Source organism: Macaca nemestrina, chromosome 3 (genome assembly GCF_043159975.1).
Source record: "Macaca nemestrina isolate mMacNem1 chromosome 3, mMacNem.hap1, whole genome shotgun sequence".
In the NCBI taxonomy this organism is placed as follows: Eukaryota; Metazoa; Chordata; class Mammalia; order Primates; family Cercopithecidae; genus Macaca; species Macaca nemestrina.
Genome location: NC_092127.1, coordinates 146,206,302 through 146,228,235, shown reverse-complemented (window position 1 = coordinate 146,228,235; position 21,934 = coordinate 146,206,302). Strand labels below are relative to the sequence as shown.

The window sequence follows — 21,934 nt, the reverse complement described above, 5'->3', positions numbered from 1 at the left end:
GAGCTCATACTGATAACCCTAATTCTGATTTTTCCAGGTACATACGCTGTATAACAGAGTCTAGCTCCAAAACTTAGTGGCTTAAAACAGCCATCTTATTTTGCTCATGTTTTTGTAGATTAGGAATTCTGGAGGGGTGCAGCTGGGTGCTTGTCACTTGGGTCCCATGTAACTGTAGTCAGAAGTTGACTGGCGCTATAGTCACAAGGCCCAGCCGAGCTGGATGACTCAGGTGACTCACTCACATGACCAACAGCTGATAATGAGAGGCAGCTGGGGCTTTTCAGCTTTCAACTGGAGCAACTACATATGGCCTTTCCATGTGGCTTCAGTCTTTATGGCATAGAAACTAGGTTTTCAGAGGGAATGTCCAGAAAGTGAGCATTCTAAGATATCCAGGCAGAAAATGCAAGAAGTCTTTGGAGCCAACCTCAGAAGTCATGCAGTGTTGTTTCCACTGCATACTGTTGGTTACTAGAAAACCATTAAGACCTAGATTGAAAGGAAAGGGGATCAGACCACCTCCTCATGAGAAGAGTGTCAAACAATTTGCAGTCATCTTTAAAATCTGCCCTCTGCTCACAAATTGTTTCTGTTCCTCCCACATGCAAAATATATTAACCCCCAAAAGGCCTTTCCATTATAGCTTCTATTAGGAAAAACTCAGTCTTTTTTGTTGTTGTTGTTCCCCCACTGAACACTCAACAAACACAACACAGACAGAGATTTCTGTGACCAAATGTGAGGGATTTCTTCCAAAAAACAAACAATCATTTCTGCAGCAGACATCAGCTGGGTGTCCTGACACTATCTAGCTGGAGTCTAGGCTTCTAAAACTTCTTACCAACCACCTTCAAGTTGGGGTTCCCACAGCCTCTTCTCTGGGTTCAGTCAGCTCACGAAACTCAGGAAAACATGTATGTAATAAAGGATATCACAAAGATACAGATGAAGAGATTCATAAGGCAAGATATGGGGGAAGTGGCACAGAGCTTTCATGTCCTCGCTGGGCACATCACCCTGCATGTGCTCAGCTGTCTGGAGGCTCTGTGAACCCTATACTCTTAGACCTCTTATGGAAACTTTATTGGGTTGGCATGATTGACAACCATGTAGAAATGTGACTGGACCGAAAGGGTATGATTTATTAATAATACTAACAGACCGAGTGGGGAAACCCAGCAAGACCTGTCTGTTCAGATGCTTCTGGCCTCCCTGTGCAGCATTCTTTTCTCCAGAGTATGGGGCAGGACACTCTGGGATGAGGGTCTTTTTACTTTTTTTTGGAGACAGGGTCTTGCTCTGTTGCCCAGGCTGGAGTGCAATGGCACAATCATAGATCACTGCAGCCATCCCCTCCCAGGCTCAAGCAATTCTCCCATCTCAGCCTCAGGAGTAGCTAGGAATACAGACAGGTGCCACGCCTGGCTAATGTTTTTAATTTTTTTTGTTGGTTTGCTTTGTTTTTTTTGAGACGGGGTCAATGTTTTTAATTTTTAATTAATCTTTGCTCTATTTAATAGAGACAAGGCTATGCTATGTTGTGCAGGCTGGTCTTGAACTCCTGGCCTCAAGCAGTCCTTCCACCTTGGCTTCCCAAAGTGTTGGGATTACAGCATGAGCCACTGCACCCAGCCTGGAATGAGGGTTTTAAGACCCAATGATCAGAGTAGAGTTCTGCCTTAGGCGAAAGGAGGGCAGAAGAAGGTCAGAGACAGAAATTCTGTTTCTTGAGGTCTAAAGTGCTCCAACATTGTAACAAGGGCTGTGGGAGTTATGAGCCAGGAACCGTGGATGAAAACCAATATATGTATATCATAATATCACAGCCTCAGACTCAGATCCAGTATTCTAAATCAAGTCCGGGTGTGAGTGATACACCTTCAGTACAGTTTCACAAGTTACAGTTCCTTTTACTCTGAAAACCAGTGACCTAAAGAGACACTACATAAAATAGTGAAACCAGAAATAGGATAACCAGAGTACACTCTCATTCATAAAGAAAGAACATGGGTAGGGCATAACAGCAGTTCTGAAATCCAGCCAGCCACATGTGGCCAGTTCTTTAATTATGTCCCAGTTCTTCTCTCGGGATGATTTTTCTTGGCTTTGGGTTCTCTCATTTGAGTCATTCTCCCTTTTCCATAAACAATAAGCCCATGTTTGCTGCTAGGTAGCTTTCTCAGTGTGCTTCCTATATGCAGTTCAAGAATACTGAAGTTCAAGTGTGCAGGGTCAGGTGTAGTGGCTCACACCTTTAATCCCAGCACTTTGGGAGACCAGGGTGGGAGAATCACTTAAGGCCAGGAGTTTGAGATCAGCCTGGGCAACATAGCAAGACCCTGTTCCTACAAAAGAAATTTTTTTTTTTTAATTAGCCAGGCATGGTGATGTGCGCCTGTGGTCCTAGCTACTCATGAGGCTGCAGTGGGAGGATCGCTTGAGCCTGGGAGATAAAGGCTGCAGTCAGCTATGCTCAGGCCACTGCACTCCAGCCTGGGTGACAAAGCAATGTTATCTCTATTTTAATTTAATTTCATTAATTAATTAATTTTATTTATTTATTTATTTATTTATTTTGAGACAGGGTCTCACTTTGTCACCCAGGCTGGAGTGCAGTAGCATGATCTTGGCTTGCTGCAGCCTCGACCTCCCAGGCTCAAGCAGTCCTCCCACTTCAGCCTCCCAAGTAAATGGGACCTGGGACCACAGGCAGGCACCACCATGCCCAACTAAATTACCTTTTTAAATTTTTTTTTTCACCATGCTGCCCAGGCTGGTCTCCAACTCCTGAGCTCAAGCGATCCACCTGCCTCAGCCTCCCAAAATGCTGGGATTACAGGAGTGAGCCACCATGCCTGGGGGAGACCCTATCTCTAAATTAAAAATATATATGTATGTTCAAAGGCACTTGATGTTTTGTATTGTCTCTGTCTCTTTTTAGTCAATCTGGTATAATATCTTTTAAAATATTGCAGTTTCTTATTTATCTATTTATAATCTCTATGTTGCTTGACTTTCTCTTTTTTTTTTTGAGACAAGGTCTCCCTCTCACCCCATCTGGAATGCAGTGGCACAATCTTGCCTCACTGCAACCTTAGCCTCCCAAGCTCAGGTGATCCTCCCACTTCAGCCTCCCAAGTAGCTGGGACCACAGGCATGCACCACCACACCCAGCTAATTTACATTTTTTTTTTTTTTTTTTTTTTAAGAGAAGGGGTTTCTCCATGTTGCCCAGTTTGGTCTTGAACTCCTGGGCTCAAGCAGTCTGCCCACCTTGGCCTCCCAAAGTGCTGGGATTACAAGTGTGAGCCACCTTGCCTATCCTAGGCTTGGCTTTCTTACAGTGTGGATGCTAGGGTCTGAGAGGGAGAATTCACATGACCTTGGATTGATTTCATTTCAAGACCCCAAGGCCTTTTTTAAACTGAGCCCTGTCATGCGGCATCATTTCTTCTGCATTCTATTAGTTACAAGTGAATCACAAAGGCTAGCACAGATTCAAGAGCAGAATTAGATCCCATCTCTCAATGAAGGTGTCAAAGAATTTCCAATCATTAATTTGCCACACTAATCCCATACAGGACTTGCTATAGTCTTCCTCTTTTTCATATTTGTACTTCCTTTCTCCAATAATGAGAAACCTCATCCCTGTGTTTATTAATATATTTCTCTGTTTTCCTCAATCTTAGAATGCACTGAAAGTAACTGCAGAATTGTTAAATTATACCACTCCAAAAAAAACAAACAAATTCAGTATTTATTTACAGCACTTTTTGTCTTCATTCTGAGAGTATATAATTAAAACAATGTGTTAAAATGTTATTTGGTTTGGGGTTTAAAAAAAAAATCTGCTTCAGTGTGGCTGCTACACATTTGAAACACAGATTCTACTGGTATTCCATTTTACTTCTTCTCCTTCCCTCACGGATATTTTTTTAGGTGGAGGGGGAGGAACTAGGTCTCTGTTACCCAGGCTAGAGTGCAGTGGCACCATCATAGCTCGCTGCAGCCTTGAACTCCCAGGCTCAAGCGATCCCACCTTAGCCTCCTGAGTAGCTGGGACTATAGGTATGGACCATTCCTGGCTAATTTGTTATTGTTGTAGAGGCTTGGTCTCACTATGTTGCCCGGGCTGGTCTCTAACTTCTGGCCTCAAGCAATCCTCCCACCTCAACCTTCCGAAGTGCTGGGATTATAGCTGTGAGCCACCATGCCCGGCCTGTCTCATTTTTATTCTCTTCATTGTTTTCCTGCTTTTTAAATTTTTTTCAGTAGCCCTAATTAGGTTTTTTATTTAAATCTGTTTTTCTATGGACACCCAATTATTTAGTTATAGTTATTAGTTTTTATTTCTAATGTGATTTTGCCTTTTTCTTTTATTTCGTTCCTGAGCTCAGTCAACTTTTGTATCATTTCTTCCAGTTTTTGTCCATGTCGGTTCTTAGTTTTTTAACTTCTTATTCAGTGAGCATTTCCACTCCTCCTCATATCTCCAGATTTTTATTTGAGAATATTTAATCTTGTTTGGAGTGTTGTGTTACAGTTTTTCTGCTTCATGGTTTGCTTTCAGGGAGGGAAATTTTTATGAGCTGAAGAGTTGGGTTATTTGTATTCTTTTTTTTTTTTTTGAGACAGAGTCTCACTCTCTTGCCCAGGCTGGAGTGCAGTGGCGTGATCTCCACTCATTGCAAGCTCTGTCTCCCGGGTTCATGCCATTCTCCTGCCTCAGCCTCCTGAGTAGCTGGGACTAAAAGGGTGTGCCACCACACCCAGCTAATTTTTTTTTTTTTTTTTTTTTTTTGTATTTTTAGTAGAGATGGGGTTTTACTGTGTTAGTCAGGATGGTCTCGATCTGACCTCGTGATCCGCCCGCCTCGGCCTCCCAAAGTGCTGGGATTAGAAGCGTGAGCCATCACGCCCGGCCTTGTTTTCTTTTTATATAGTAGTTTTGTATAGATGAGAACTGCTTGTGCCTCTGCATATCTTGGACAACACAGTCATTTGGAATGGTTTATGAGATCCCAGTTCAAGAGTGTTCTCTTCTGAGTAGCAAAGTATTTTTCTTTAATGGATGACTTGGGGTGGGAGAGGAATGCAAGGAGGGTTTGTGTCCTTTGTTGTCTTTTTTTTTTTTTTTTTAATTTCCTTTTGCCATACAAGATTATCCATTTTTTCCTTTTTTCCTCTTCCCCTCGTGTCTGAGCTTCCAAAAGGCACCTCCCTTTTCACCCATTCTCTCCCCTAAAAGCATTGTCTTTTGAAGACTACCTCCTAGAGTCCCACATGCATGTTAAATATCTTCCTATAAACAATGCTTTAATCAATCAACATTCTTTTTTCAGCATTTTTATATTTGGGTAGGCTTTTTCTCTCTGGAGGTGATTTTATTTCATTTTAGACCCTCTGTTTCCCTCTTGTCTTGTGCTTTTTTTCTCAACCCCATCTAGATCTCTGCAAACACTTGGGTGGGAGCTCAAGAAACTGGTTTTGGCTGAGTGTAGTGGCTCACACTTACAGTCCCAGCATTTTGGGAGGCCAAGGCAGGAGGATCATTTGAGCCTAAGAGTTTGAGAACAGCCTGGACACATAGGGAGATCCAGTCTCTACGAAAAAAGCCTTTTAAATTTTTTTTAATTTAAAAAAAAAAAGAGGCTGGGCACGGTGGTTCACACCTGTAATCCCAGCACTTTGGGAGGCCAAGGCAGGCAGATCATGAGGTCAAGCAATGGAGACCATCCTAGCCAACATGGGGAAACCCCATCTCTACTAAAAATACAAAAATTAGCTGGGCATGGTGATGCATGCCTGTAGTTTCAGCTACTCGGGAGGCTGAGGCAGGAGAATTGCTTGAACTCAGGAGGCGGAGGTTGCAGTGAGCTGAGATCACGCCACTGCACTCCAGCCTGGTGACAGAGTAAGACTCCGTCTTAAAAAAAAAGTAGAGGGGCGGGATTTGTTCTTCCAGAAATTGGTGGGCTTTTTTAAACAACAAGTAATTTGAGGTTGTTGATACTCTCTGTGTTATAATAATACTGACACAAGGGTTTTGTGTAGTTTACTTATTATTCTTATTGATCTATATAGCTTGTTATTTGGCAAAAATTCGTTGACATCTTTTATATGCCATGTTTGGAAATACTTTTTTTGCTCATTATGTTGCTTTTGAAATTAACAGTTTTAAGTTTAGGAACTTGAATAAAACTTTTATTTGAAATACTGGTAGCTTTTTAAAAGCATACTAAATTTTGAGGAATAATAAATTGCATATATATAAAGGATAACATTTTCAGGAGCTAATTAAATTTTTGCAAAATTGTCTTAGATTTTATAGATTAAAAGTTAATTTTTAAGTGGCTGAGTCTTCAATAAAACAAATCTTTGGGAGAATTAAAGCTTTATTTTTGGTATACTAAAAGGCAGTGATCAGCTAAAATGGTTTTAACTAAATGCCTCCTCTTCATTGACTATAATCGTTTATTCTTAAGTGGCCATTTTTCAATCTCATTATAGTTTTAATGTCTAGATTTCTGATGTGTAAGGATTCAGGTGTTCCATGGACAGTGGTAAAATTGTTGGCAATTCTCTAGCAATGCATATTTTGGCCTCACGTCTTAATTTTTTAATGTAGATGCTGTTGCATGAAAAAGCAGAGGCCCTGCAAGAAGAAGTAGAAGAGCTACTAAGATTACCTTCTGATTTCCCTGGTGCTGTGGCGTCTTCCACTGACAAAGCATGAAGCTATCTGATGAGCATTTTCACATATGAATTATTTATTGTACATGTGTTTTATTAAAAATAACTTATACTTTATAAATGAAAAAATACATTTTAAGTATGCATTAAGAACTATGAATAATTGAATATACCTCTTCTCACTAACAATTCATTCTTTGGAATACTTATTTCTCTGCTGAACAGTCTATAGTGTCCACCACAAAATGAAATTCAACTTCATCAACATTGTGCTCAACCTTGGTATCCCGATCTTTCATTATTCTCTCACCCATTTCTTTCATCAAATTGGACTATTTGAAATCCCCAGAATTTTCCTTAGGATTTCCAAACCGTCCATTTCCTAACTGCTTTTTGTTATTTCCAGTGCATGAAAATTATCTTTAAAATGTACTAATACTTCAAGGAGTAACTAAAAAATGCTACAATACTGTCTCCTCTATGAAATTATTCCAGGTTCATCCTCACCCCTACCCCACACCTAGGTGCTCTTTCCCTCCTATAAGCATCATAGACCCCGCATTTATGCCCAGGTCTTTTTGCTGCCACTACTTTATAATCTGGATGTCTAAGTCCTCCATGTGTGTATGCGACCAACACCCACACACTTAAGAAGTAGGAATCTCAGTGAAGAATGAATACTACCCACAATTAACAATTGGAAGCTTTTCTTTAAACACAATTTAAATATTGCCGCTCCCTTTTCACAATCATAGCTCAAATGTAGATGACACTAGTGCAAGAAAAAAAGTGTTAACTAGCAATATTTATGAGTACTGAACTTGCTTGATTAACGATCAACCCACCTGTCTAAGAAACATCCTTTGAAAACTTTGCAAATAAATCCATAGTCTAAGTTATTTGTGCCTTAACATTTTAGGCCATTATAATCTAGTAGTCATTTACCTAGAGTACTAGGCAAATACATAGAAAATATCTATGTGCCAGGAACTCTTGTAAGTGCTTTATATGAATTAACTAATTTAATTCTCATACAATAGTATCTGTAAGACAGGTACTATTATTATCCTCATTTTACAGATGAATAAACTGACACACAGAGAAACTAAAGTAACTTTCCCAAGGCCATGAACTCGTCAGTCACAGAGCAAGGATTCAGACCCATGCAGCCCCAGTGTAACGTCCACACACTTAATCATTATACAATAATGTCTTGGTAAATTTGTCCATTTTATTCCTTCCTAAGTGTTCCTTATTCCTGTCCTTGATTTTATCTTTAGTATTACATTCCATCATCCTTGCCCCACTCCCATCCCTGCATTTCCTTACACAAGTCAAAGTACGGCATCCTGATGTCCTAGCAGAATTCTGGGCTTCACCGCACATGTTCCATTTGTTGCAGTTAAAAAGATTTGTAAAACAGCAGCTGGCTAGCCTGCTGGCTGTTTGAACCAGCCTCTGAATTGCATTCACAATGGGCCATAATCCAGTCTTGAGGATTTTTTTTTAAGTCTAGAAACCCCAGGTTTACTAGTTGGCCCAATTAAGTAAAGCTCTGTCTTTTTTTTTTTTTTTTCTTGAGATGATGGGGTCTCGCTCTGTCACCTAGTTCAAGGCTTACTCCCGGGCTCAAGTGATTCTCCCACCTCAGCCTTCCAAGGAGCTGGGACTGCCCAGCTAATTTTTGTAGAGAAGGCATTTTGCCATGTTGCCCATGCTGGTCTCGAACTCCTGGGCTCAAGTGATCTGCCCGTCTTGGCCTCCCAAAGTGCTGGAATTATGGACATGAGCCACTGTGCCATGCCAAAGCTCTAATTCTTGCTAACCAATTTGTGAAAGACTGATTTATAATCCAAGATTAATTTATTAATTTAAGATTAGAGTTGAGGGGGCGGGGAGAAGGGTACCTTTATAGTAACTTGAACACCTGTATCTGCAGTTCAGGACGATCTTCACACACACACACAGACACACACACACACACACTCTCACTCTTCTATCAATGTTTCTCCAGGTCAATCTCAATGAAAGGTTGTATCAAGTGTAATGGTGGATGATTAGCCCTAAAAGATATTCAAATATAAAGAAACTGAAACAGTTTAGTTCTAGAGAAGCAGACAAATGGGAAGGAACAAAGTAGGGAATAGAAATAGACCTAAATACGTTTAAGAATTTAATGTAATAGACTGGGCGCAGTGGCTGATGCCTGTAATCCCAGCAATTTGGGAGGCCGAGGTGGGAAGATTGCCTGAGTTCAGTAGTTTGAGACCAGCCTGGGCAACATGACAAAACCCCATCTCTACTAAAAATACTAAAAAATTAGCCGGGTGTGGTGGCACATTCCTGTAGTCCCAGCTACTCAGGAGACTGAGGCATGAGAATCACTTGAACCCAGGAGGCAGAGGAGGCAGCGAGCCAAGATCGCACCACTGCACTCCAGCCTGGGTGACAGAACAAGACTCCATCTCAAAAAAAAAAAAGAATTTAATAAACATGGTTTTTCAGTTTTGAGTAATAGAAATGCAAGCATATGTAGCTTAAGCAAAAGGGACATTTAGTGGCCACGCTCTCAAACAGTAGGCAGCAATAGAATTGGCCTTAGGGCAGCTAGAACCAGAGAATCCTAACACCATCCATACTCACCATCTCTTGTCGGGCAGCACCAGACTTGCTTCCTTATGGCTTCAAGATGAAAGCAAAAAGAGCTCTCTGCTGCCAACTCTAGAAAAGTCTCCAGGAAGGGTTCTCATTAGTCCTTTGTGGGTCCATTTCCCATCCCTGTGAGCAGGATATAGGGTTTAGGTTTGGGTTTTGGTTTTTCAGAAGACAGAGAAGTGGGGGTAAGCAGAGAAAACAGCTAGTACAGATGACACTTCAAGTCACAGTGGAAAAGATGGATAACTCAGTGAATGGAATTGAGACAAATGGCTACCACGCCATTTAGAAAAATATTAAGCTTAGCCTGGGCAACATGGCGAGACCCCGTCTCTACAAAAAATTAAAAAATTAGCTAGGCTTGGTGGCGCATATTTGTGGTCCCAGCTCCTTAGGAGGCTGAGGTGGGAGGATCGCTTGAGCCTGGGAGTATGAGGCTAGAGTGAGCTGCACTCCAACCTGGGCAACAGAGCAAGACCCTCTCTCTCCTCTTTCTCTTTCTACATACATATATTTAGCACTCTATAAAATGTATTTTATATTATAAATAGAGAGCTGATTTCTACCTATTGGTTTAAACCAAATTAAACTTTAGGCAAATCAAAGATTCAAATGTGGAATTTTTGAAGGTGTCATCTATGCTGAAGCATCAAAGAACATATCTGCAGTTCCTTCTTCTAAGGCTTCAAAACAGTAAAATGTCGGTAGTTCCAGTGTGGTGTCAGGTTTTATTTTGTTTTCTTTATAGATTCTTTTCAAGCTACGAGCCAGCTGGCCCATTTCTAAGATGCTTAACTTCAAGATCTTTCTAACATCCAAGCCTCTTCTGCTTTGCATTATACCTTCAAACAACTACCCAAAAGAGGCTTTTCTGTTGGAGCACACCCATGTTTTGGTGAAGTGTGAGCATTTTCAAACCTAGCCACCCTCTCCTCCAATCTCCACACTGGTATTTTTTCAGGAAGGACTAAGGTAAGGCCCTCCCTGACTTCATGCTTTCATTTGTGAGAGCCTTTCCACACAAGCATCACTGCAGCTTTTGAACTCCATCTCACTGTGACAGGAAGTAACACCAAAAATATATAAGCATTGTTATACTTGGTTTTATTTAACAATTTCTAGTAATTTATAATCATGTTTGTAAGTGTGCTTTTTTTTTTTTTTTTTTTTTTGAGACAGGAGCACAGAGTTTCCCTCTTGTTGCCCAGGCTGGAGTACAATGGCACAATCTTGGCTCACCACAACCTCCACCTCCCAGGTTCAAGCCCTTCTTCTGCCTCAGCCTCCCGAGTAGCTGGGATTACAGGCATGCGCCACCACGCCCGGCTAATTTTGTATTTTTAGTAGAGATGGGGTTTCTCCACGTTGGTCAGGCTGGTCTCAAACTACCGACCTCAGGTGATCCATCTGCCTTGGCCTTCCAAAGTGCTGGAATTACAGGCATGAGCCACCGCGCCTGGCCTTTTTTTTCTTTTTTTTTTGAGATGGAGTCTCGCTGTGTTGCCCAGGCTGGAGTGCAGTGGCGCAATCTCAGCTCGCTGCAACCTCCATCTCCCGGGTTCAAGCGATTCTCCTGCCTCAGCCTTCCCAGTCACTGGGACTACAGGCATGTGCCACCACACCTGGCTAATTTTTGTATTTTTAGTAGAGACAGGGTTTCACCATGTTGTCTAGGCTGGTCTCGAACTCCTCACCTCAGGTTATCCGCTCACTTCAGCCTCCGAAAGTGCTGGGATTACAGGGGTGAGCCACTGCACCCAGCCAAAAGTGTAATATTTTCTTGTGTTATACTCAATGACAATAATAAGGGTGACAATAAACTACCATGTTTTGAAGGTTTGCCAAGTGCTGGCACTATGCTGAACACTTTCATGCTTTGTCTAGATGGTTCCTTGCAGCCATCCGAGATGCTGTTTTTCACCTCACATTACCAGTGTGAAAAGTGTGGCTTGCCAGGATCACCCCATTATCAAGTGACAGAGCCTAGACCCATCCCTGATCACACTGATAATTCTGTTTTTGATTGTGTTCATTTGCAGCACAAGCTACTCTACACGTGTTTGGAAAGGAGTGGATCAAGATGGTAGACTGAGCATATGTGTTTGCCTTTCGTCTTGCCTAAAATCCCATGAAATGATTTAAAATAGAGATTTGGGCCAGGCGTGGTGGCTCATGCCTGTAATCCCAGTACTTTGTGGGGCTGCGGTGGGTGGATCCCTTGAGGTCAGGAGTTTGAGACCAGCCTGGCCCACACGGTGAAACCCTTTCTCTAATAAAAATACAAAAATTAGCCAGGCGTGGTGGTGGACGCCTGTAATCCCAGCCACTTGGGTGTCTGAGGCAGGAGAATCACTTGAACCCTGGAAGCAGAGGTTGCAGTGAGCCAAGATCACACCATTGTACTCCAGCCTGGGCAACAGAGCGAAACTCTATCTCGAAATAATAAATAAATAAAATAGAGATTTGAAAATAGCCTAAGTATATAACAGCACAGAAAAACAGTGACGACTGGCACTAACACATAGGATCATGATGATTAAAAAGCCAAATGGAGCATCCTAGGCCAGCAGGCTTTTCCTACTCCCTCACTGATGCAGAATACTACACACTAGTGGCATTTCCCACAAAGCTAAAACAGTATCCTACAGGATCCAGCAAGGAGTGAAAGATAGAAGATAACCTCCACACACCCACAAGAAAAGCTACTGGCTCAAACCCTCAGCATGTTACCACAATCTGGTAACAGAAAACGCAGAAAACAAGGATTCTCAGGCACTAAGTTGCTCAGAGAACCAAGAATGCCAAATGTTTGTGAGTAAGTCAACACCATAAAATAGAGACAGCAATTCAGCGAACAGAAGAATTACAATCGAAGGAGGCAATTAATAAGCAACAGATCAAGATTTTAGAAAACCATAATTAATATTTTAGGGTGGATGCTAAATAGAAGGCAAAGATCAAATTAACATATCAGAAATTAATATTTTGATCAAAATGAAAAACTCAGTAGCTGGCTGGGCACAGTGGCTCACGCCTGTAATCCCAGCACTTTGGGAGGCAAAGGCGGGTAGATTGCTTGGGTCCAGGAATTCAAGACCAGCCTGGCCAACATGGCGAAACCCCATCTCTACTAAAAATACACACACACACACACAAAAATTAGCCAGGCATGATGGTGCATGCCCGTAATCCTAGCTACTCAAGTGGCTGAGGCAGGAGAATTGCTTAAACCCAGGAGGTGGAGGTTGCAGTGAGCCTTGACTGCACCACTGTACTCCAGCCTGGACGACAGAGTGAGACTCTGTGTTTAAAAAAAATAATAAATAAAATGGTGGATTAGATAGCAGGAATAGTCAGACCTGGAGAGCCAATTCGTGATTTCCAAGTTTGAGTTGAAGAATCTTTCTGAGCTGCATAACCATAGAACAAAAAAATTGCTAACTATGAAAGAAAACAATGAAAGGCATGGAGGAGAGATTCAGACATCTGTATGTCTAAAAAGCATACCAGAGGGAAAGAACAACCACACACAAGATACATTTCCCTGGAGCTGATGAAAAACAGATTGAAAGGGCCCCACCAGATCCTGGCCAATACCTAGACACATGGCAATGAAAAATCAGAACGCTCAGGATAAAACCTCTAGAGAGAAAAAAATAAGAACAGATTACAGTCCAAAGGTATGAGAATTCTATTAATACCTCTTTACTCCTGTGCTGAAAGACAGTAAAGCCATATCCTCAGAGGTATAGAGAAAAGACCCTAGTAATCTATGCCCATCCTAGTATAGAGACAAAATAAACACCTTGAGACACGCAAGAAATTACAGAACTAGACATTCTCTCTAAGACTTCAGGCTTTTTGTGAGAGAGAATTTAATTTATTTAAGCCATTTAAATTTGAGGGGGCACAACAGTTTATCCTTTTTTCAAAGGATGTAACCTATTAGAACCCTGTGGCTTCATTGACTGTAGATGTCAATACAGCGAGAGCTACTTTAGCACAATTCAGAAAGATCAGAGTCAAAGGAAAATATCTAATATGTGACTCCACCTTTCATACCTAACCTGGAATAGGAAGATGTCAGTCTCGTAGAAAGGTTCTGATGTTAGCTTTGTATCTGTGAAGCAGTCTTCACTCTCTAAATACAATGGAAAATGTCCAGGTTGAAGCAAGGTCAAGAGATAAATTAGTATTTTTCTTCTACTTTTAAAACATGTAGGTAGGTGTGAAGATTACAAGAAATGCAATATTGACAAGCAACAGTGATTTTTAATGTTCCTTTTGTGAAAATGTAGGATCTGTCAGGATATTATATGATGGATTCACTCAAATGTTCTTGAAAGACATTAATACATATGAAAAAGGACAGTGGGTTAAAGCTGTATTGCACCAGACTAAATAAAATGAGTGGATAGTTTTCTGAGAGCCATGCCCTCCAGACTGGAACAATCACACCAAAATATTGGGCAGTTGTTTTCTGCCACTGACTGCACACCAACAAGGGACTCTGCACTGCATAGTAGGGAGGTATGATCTGCCTTCCCCACTGAGCTGGTGGCTTTGAGCTCTCTGTTGTCCTTTATGATTATGTTTAGAATGTTCTAAAGCAAACTTGGAGGAGAAAACTGAGTATGATGAATTAGTGGGCTTCATTTCCTTCATTTTTCGTTGTTAAAATAGTCCTTCAATCCTTGTCTTCAGAAGCTATGGAAGTGATATGTGACCACTGGAAGTACTTTTTGAAGACATGATAAATGTCTTTCAAGATAGCACAGGTATGCAATATATAAAAATTTTGCTATTCAGAATAGGTATTACTCTGGAGGAAATAACTGGATTTTGCTTTAACTGAACCACATGTATTAGATGATCAAACTCCCTGCCAAAATGAGGTATCTGCACATCGATGGCAGCAGAAGTTTTCGTCTAAGGTTTGTGCTCTAAGAAACAAGTGACCTAGCAGCACAAGTTAATACACTGGTAGACTCTGGTGTTTAAAATTCAGTACATTGCCTGGGCACAGTGGCTCACACCTGTAATCCCAACACTTTAGAAGGCCAAGGCTGGAGGATCGCTTGAGGCTAGGAGTTCAAGATCAGCCTGGGCAACATAGTGAGACTCCCCTTCTCTACAAAATATAAGAAAATTAGCTGGGTGTGCTGTTGCACACCTGTAGTCCCTGCTACTCATGAGGCTGAGGGAGGAGGATTGCTTGAGCCCAGGAGCTCGATGTTACAGTGGACTGTGATTGCACCACTGAACTCCAGCCTGGACAACAAAGTGAGACCCTGTCTCCAGAAATAAAATAAAATAGAAAGCTGTACATTTTTAATTTGAGTGTGTGTTTTGTTTCTTCTAAATATTTTAAATAACCTGTTTTTGCTGTTTTAGAATTTGAACTTAAATCTGTGAGATACCTGAGGTAGTAGGCAGTAGAATGGCCAACCATAGAAGTTCAACTCCTAATGACTGGAACGTATAAACATGTTTTGTTACATGGCAAGAGGAAATTAGAATTGTGGATGGAATTAAGTTTGCTAGTCAGCTGACCTTGAGATGAAGAGATTGACCTGAATCATCTGGGTGGGCCTAATGTAATCACAAAGGTTCTTGTAAGTGAAAGCAGGAGACAGGCAAGTTAGTCAGAGTGATCTGACCTGAGGAAGACGCAGCCAGCCGTTGCTAGCTTTGAAGATGGAAAAGGCCTCAAGCCAAGGAATGCAGGTGGCCTCCAGCAGCTGGAAAAGGCAAGGAAGCAGTTTCTCCTCTAGAGTTTCCAAGAAGGACACAGCCCTCCTGATCCCTGTTGTTAGCCTAGAAAGACCTTTTTCAGACTTTTGACCTCCAGAACTGTAAGGTAAATAAAGCCGTGTTGTTTTAAGCCACTACATTTTTTACATTTGTTACAGCAGTAATAGAAAACCAATATACCTGAAAGTAACTCCTCAGCATCCTGGGGTTCTGTGGAACACAAATGGAAAACCACCATTCTGGAAGGTTCCTTCTGGATCTCAGCACATGAGTAATCTAAGTTAAATACCCATGACAGGATTATTTTATATTCCTGAAAACTATATAGAAGTTAACTGTGGCCAGGCGTGGTGGCTCACGCCTGTAATCCCAGCACTTTGGGAGGCTGAAGCAGGCAGATCATATTCATAAGAAAGAGATATGCATAAAGTTATGAAAATGTAGGCTAACAGCAATGAGAGTGTAAAGAACTAGCTATTATAATGCCTAATGCTAAACGTTTTTCCTTTGTGGTAAAATATAATATTAGTGTATGATCACACATAAAATTGGAAAAAAATCCATAGGCAATAGACTACCTACTCCATACAAAGTGCAGCAACACTAGTTTGATTTTGCATAACTTTGTAAGCATTTTGAGAGTTGTAATAAAAGTTTATTGTCCATCCTAGAAATGATGAAGGAATTCAGCGTCATTTTACTGAAATTTGTCAAAGCTATTGAAAGCTCATTTAAAATATTTAAGTGCATTTTACTGAATAGTTTCAATATACTTGCCTGATACTGGTAGAAGGCAGGAGGTGGAATACTTGGTCCTTATTTCTTCTAGGAGTAGCGAAATTTTGTTACCCACGGTAACAAAATGAGATATCGAGTATGCAAGATAAGTATTGTAGGCACCAGAGTGAGCAAAGTGGGAGGTAGAGTCTGGGAAGGACCTGTGGTAGAAGGGGACCATGAACTAGGTGCTAAAAGGACGGGAGAATTGGGGATGTCAGAGAGAAGGCATTTGGGGGAGCAAGAGCACAGGTACTCTTCCAGCTGAGGTGTACAAAGAAGAGGCTGTGAGCTGCACCATCTGTATGCTGGAGCTCTTAAGGCAGTAAAGAGAAACTAAATGAGCAGCAGCATGTGGTTTGTGCTGAGCCAGCACTACTTTCTCATCTGGTCTCCCTCGTGATCAATGGAAAGCATGTGTGAAACGCCTGACAGAGGTGCGCGCATGCCACCACAATATGGGCAGAGCCATCTGGAGGTCAAGTTCATAATAACCTTCGTCTCGTTAGCTCCATGGTCTGTCTGTCTAAACTAATCCGTGCTCCCTATGACAAAAAGAAAATGTATCTGACCTTTGTCAAAACAAAGTCAGACACTAGTAAAGTGCTAAAATAGACATTATTCTGTCATAACCACTACAATAGGGAAGAGATCCAGTGTGAACTGAGCTTACTTTGATTGTGCAGAGGTGACTGGGTGTCTTAAAGGGAGAATGAGGGAGTAGGATGAGGGGACCAGACCGAGCTTGAGCAGGGACTGGGTTTGTTCATTGGTGCTTATGTGGAAGAAAAGCAGATTTCCCCTCACATCTTTGTGACAGGAGATAGTGCTGCTGCTAGTTAGAGCGCAGTGGTCACCCTGCTGGGAGATCTGGTAAGGAAGGCAGAGTTATTTCCCTGAATTTTTGCATTTCAAAGAGATGGCCGGCAGGCGCAGTGGCTCATGCCCGGTAATCCCAGCACTTTGGGAGGTCTGGGCGACCAGATCACTGGAGGTCAGGAGTTTGAGATCAGCCTGGCCAACATGGTAAAACCCCGTCTCTACTGAAAATACAAAAATTAGCCCGATATGATGGTGGTAGCCTGTAATCCCAGCTACTCAGGAGTCTGAGGCAGGAGAATCATTTCAACCATCTCATAAAGAAAAAAAACAAGATGGCCCTCAGGTTCTTGAGGAGGCAGTTGTGGATGGTGGAAGATCAACATCACAAAGACGGAGAGAAAGCATCTACACCTGCAAATCTAAAGGTACTGCTCAAAGGCAGGCAGGTGAAGGGGCCTATCTGCCTATTACTAGGTTTGGGCTGGAACAAACAGTAATTCTCCAGCAGCCTTGAGCATTCCCAGGCAGGCACTTTAAGAGGAGTGAGGGGTCATCCTAGGGGTTCAGCCTTAACTGTTAGAGACTATGTTACCGGTGGTTCAAGTCTTTTAGTGGGGAAGAGAGAGTGTGAATGAAATCATTTGTTCTGAGAGTCTGTAGTTTTTATAGGCCAAAGTTGAGGCCTCATCAAAAAGAGGGCTCAGAGGAGTCTTTCTGAAGTTTGAGCCAGGCGTGGTGGCTCACGTCTATAATCCCAGCACATTGGGAGGATGAGGTGGGAGGATCACTTGAGTTCAGGAGATTCAGACTGCAGTGAGATATGATCATGCCATTGCACTCCAGCCTGGGCAACAGACTGAGGCCCTGTATCTATTTTTAAAACAAAGTAATAAATAAAGTTTGGTCAAGAAGAGAGTTTTTGTCACCCTCCAATATTTGTTCAAAATGCTCCACTTAGCTCGTTTTTAAAAATACCATCACTAAGCTTGACATTTGGTTGTTATAAAACCTGGGTCTTGGTCTTTAACTTAATTTTAGTTCTTGGGTTTTTTCTCAGTATGATCACAGGGGAGTAGAAAGAGGGTTTTTACATAAGTTATTTCAGCCCTTTGCATAGCTCTTAAGTTCATCTTTCAAGACTCCTGCTGCAGGAGGAAGCCTTTAGAAACTGGAATGACCTTGAAAAGCTTCTTCCATCCATCGCTTGGGCCTGAGCAGGTGCAATTCAAAATGACCTCAAGGGGGGAGTTGAGCTTTTATAGGCAACAGGCTGCACTTTAGTTGTCCCAGCCTGTGCAGACATACTAAATCAAAATTAACTGTTAATGATGGTGGTGTCGGTACCACTCTGCTGGGGAAACTAAAAGGCAGAGAAACGAGGCTCTAACAGCTGTCAGTAATTGGGTCACTGCCTTCCCCTGAGCCCCGGCTGCCTACATTTTTGCCAGCACCTACTATCATTAATGGCCCTGCTGCCAAAAAAACTTGCCTTTGCCAAGATGTTGGGCTGGATGAACACGTGTTCTTTCAGGAGGAGCCGAAAGTCCTTGAGAGAAGCACAAAAGTAGGACATGAGTCCACGCACAGAAAAATGTGCAAATGGTCTGATGCATGGTCTGATGCCTCACTGAATAGTACCATGGGCAGAACACACTAACGGTGGCTGCATCCGCACTTCTGTTACTGTGGGCAGAGTGAACGGCAGGTGGAGGCTGGTTTCCCTACAAGTTTCATGTGTCCTTTTTTGTTGGCTTTTCCTGAAAAATGAGCAGGCACTGTCAAAACTTCTTCATTATCAATTCAGCAATGAGAAAAAGTATTTCCCATTATTTATTCCAAATGCACAATTGGCATGTTACTGATTCATAATGGCGAACGGTTTCATCCATAAATAATGATCAATTGAGTTCCTGTGTCTGATACAGACCACTAAGCAGACTGAGATCAGAGAAACCCACTCAAGAGTTTGCTTTTCCTTAGTGAACGTCAATGATCTGTTGAATGAGAGACTTGAGTCCCACCTTTGGTAACAGATGTCCTGGCTGGTCTCTGCTAGAATTGCAGATAAATGTTCCACAGGTAATTCAAGTGGCTTGGAAGGAAATGAGTTCCACTCCTTATCCCTGGGAACACTTGCCACATCTATATTGTGAATTAAGAAGGTTCAGAGTGTTATTGGGGTGTTTTATTTAAGCACTTCAGTTTGATGTTACTTAACAAACCAACGTAAGTTAGTAGTTACATGTAGGCGACTGTGGAGGGCGGTGGAGGTCTCTGAGATTAAAAGCTCTTCTTGCTTTTCAGGCAGTACCATCAAGATGGCAATTCAAGGAAAGCCGGAAGTGAACTGCTGGGCTTCCTGTCTGGGGGTGGGCAGTGTTTCCTGCATGGTGGAGTACTCCAAAAGGGGCAATGGTGGAGCTACATCACCAGTGACCACAGAAAAAGAAATGAGATGACTATTTATTTGTTCTCAGAACCATCCGCTGCTGTTTTCTTCTCTGAATTGTAGGGGCCAGAGCCTGGACATTTCCATTTCCCAGTCTTCCTTGTTAACCTGGTGCTCAGTTAAGTTTAGTCTGTGAGAACCCACTTGGAGCTCCAGAGTTGGTATTGTGAAAGATGTCAGAGTCAAAATGGAGTCATGGATGTTAAGAAAACCCTGACAATAGAGCCCGGGAAGGCCATGAAGAGAGGGTTTTCATGCTTGTATGCCTGATCATGAAAAAGACTCTACAACTAAACACAACTTTGCACATAAAATACTTCTGCAAGGACTTCTGCCCAGCAACTGCCAGTCCAACCTTGGACTGGTGCCACCATTATTATTGATCTTCATAGCCAAGGATAATTATTTCACAACAATTACACAATCCTCATTTTTTCCTTTAAAAACCTTTGTCTTCCTTTACCTCCCTAAATACGCACATAGTTTACTATGGTATGTGCATTCCTATTGCAATGTTCTATTCCCAAATAAACATCTTTTCTTTAGAGGGCCTCTCTCTGTTATTTAAGTTGACAATATAAAGATTATTTTAAGCTGAAGACATCTGAGATTCAACAGATACAGAAAGGAGCCCTCTCAGAGCTTCCTTTCTCTGATAAAAAGCAGAAACTTCTAAATGAGGGTGCCATAAATTTCCTCTTTGGAGCAGATTTCCTCCCATGAGAGAGACCAAGAGTTAGCCTACAATAAATCCCCCCTCCAGTGTGGTTTCATGGCCAGGAAGAAGACAGAAAGACTACTAACAGACAAACATTATTACAAACTTTCTTGTCTCCTGTTTTTTGTTTTTCCCCTAAAAACCTATTTGTCTTTCCTAAAGAAATCTATTTGTTTTTTCCTGAGGAAACTGTTCTCCTTTCTCCCTTTCCCCTACGAAGTTAGGAATGTAAGCCCCAAATTCTAACCACCACACCACACCCAGTGACTCCTCACTGAGCACTCATGTGTGCATTGCACACACAAACTGTCTTTTCTCCTGTGACTCTGTCTTTTGTCTGTTAAATTCACAGGCCCTGAGCTACTGAATGTAAGATAGAAAAGGAAAAGTTTTTCCTTCTCAATAGGCCAGTGGGAGCCACTGGCAGGAGATATGGCAGCATCTCTGGCTACATCTCCTCTAAGATCCCAGCTTCTGTGAGGCAGCCCCTCCGCAGCCTCAGCTCCTTGGGCAGGCTCCAAAGTGATTAGCTCCCCCCAGTGGTGGTGGTTCTGGCTCCTGGCTTCCCAATACCACCTTTTCTCTTGCTCTTTCTAGTCCTATGGGTAGTAGCAGCCTCCTGCTGTTGCTAATATTTGGCTTGCCTCCTTGTCCTTTGTTTGACTTCTCAATTCTCTCAACACTTTTCTATTTGGTTCCCTACATCAAATTCCCTCAACGAAATTATCTGAGATGGGATCTGTTTTCCAAACAGGACACTCTCTGATAAAAGAAATAGCCATGGCTTGGTCTTCCTCATCACCATCAGGGCCTTTCCAATGCCAGTCTTCCTTAAATTCTTTATAGGAACAGGAAATTAGTTAGTGTTTGGGGGATATAGAGAAGAAAATCTTTTTCCTTCTATCCTCCTAGCTTCAAGGGCTGAGGCCCGCAAATCAAACTGATAAAGGCAGACAAACAAGGAAGAAAAAACAGCTTAATTTATATATGTACAAATGAGAGAAAACGTGACTCAAGGAGGTAGCCAGATGCCTGACGCTTATATACAGACTAAACTACACAAATAAAAGGGGGCTTTGGGCTCCTGAGCAGAGGAAGCAAGTTATGGGAAGGGGAGGGGGGAAATGTAAGGTAAGGAAGACTTGTCCTGTTATGCAGATAACACTCTCTGGGGGCGGGAGGGGGTGGAGGGGATAGGACTGATCTCCCTGGAGTGGCTCTGTCCTTGGTGTGGAGACATCTTTACAAATGGAAGTGTCCTTCAAAAATATACAATTTTTTACAAACACAATTTACTCACTTTGTGGTACGGTTTGGATTTGTGTCCCCTCCCAAATCTCGTTGAATTGGAGGAGGGTCCTGGTGGGAGGTGATTGGATCATGGGGGCAGATTTCCCCCTTGCTGGTCTTGTGATAGTGAGTTCTCAGGAGATCTGATTGCTTAAAAGTGATGTGGCACCTCCGCTCCTTCTCCTGCCACCATGTGAAGAAGGTGCTTGCTTCCCTTTCCAACATGATGGTACATTTCTTGAGGCCTCCCAGTCATGCTTCCTGTTAAGCCTGCGGAACTGTGCGTCAATTAAACCTCTTTTCTTTATAAATTATCCAGCCTCAGGGAGTTCTTTATAGCAGTGTGAGAACAGGCTAACACAGAAAATTGGTACCAGGAGTGACGCACTGCTATAAAGATACCTGAAAATGTAGAAACAATGCCGGAACTGGGTAATGGGCAGAGGTTGGCACAGTTTGGAGGGCTCAGAAGAAGACAGGACGATATGGGAAAGTTTGGAGCTTCCTAGAGACTTGTTGAATGGTTTTTGACAGAAGTGCTGATGGTGGTATGGGCAATGTAGTCCAGGCTGAGGTGGTCTCAAATGGAGATGAGGAACTTATTGAAAACTGAAGTAAAAGTCACTCTTGCTATGCTTTAGCAAAAAGTCTGGTGGCATTTTGCCCTGCCTTAGAGATTTGTGGAAATTTGAACTTAAGAAAGATGATTTAGGGTATCTGGCAGGAGAAATTTTTAAGCAGCAAAGCATTCAAGATATGACTTGGCTGTTGGT

General features: G+C 42.1%; 1 protein-coding gene across 11 annotated transcripts in view; it reads left to right on the top strand.

Annotated features, from left to right (window-relative positions):
* Nucleotides 1–7,552, top strand: part of LOC105496870 (helicase, POLQ like) — a 48,772-nt gene extending 41,220 nt beyond the window's left edge. For 3 of the 11 annotated variants that reach the window (XM_011767515.2, XM_071093600.1, XM_024797613.2), the window contains one exon: nt 6,632–7,548. In XM_011767515.2, the coding sequence (XP_011765817.2) occupies nt 6,632–6,739 (108 nt within the window). In that variant the 3' untranslated portion in view covers nt 6,740–7,548. Of the gene's footprint in view, nt 1–6,631 lie in introns of all 11 variants that reach the window. The other 8 variants (XM_011767516.3, XM_071093601.1, XM_011767511.3 and 5 more) reach the window with 6 other exon arrangements.
* The last annotated feature ends 14,382 nt before the right edge of the window (nt 7,553–21,934 follow it).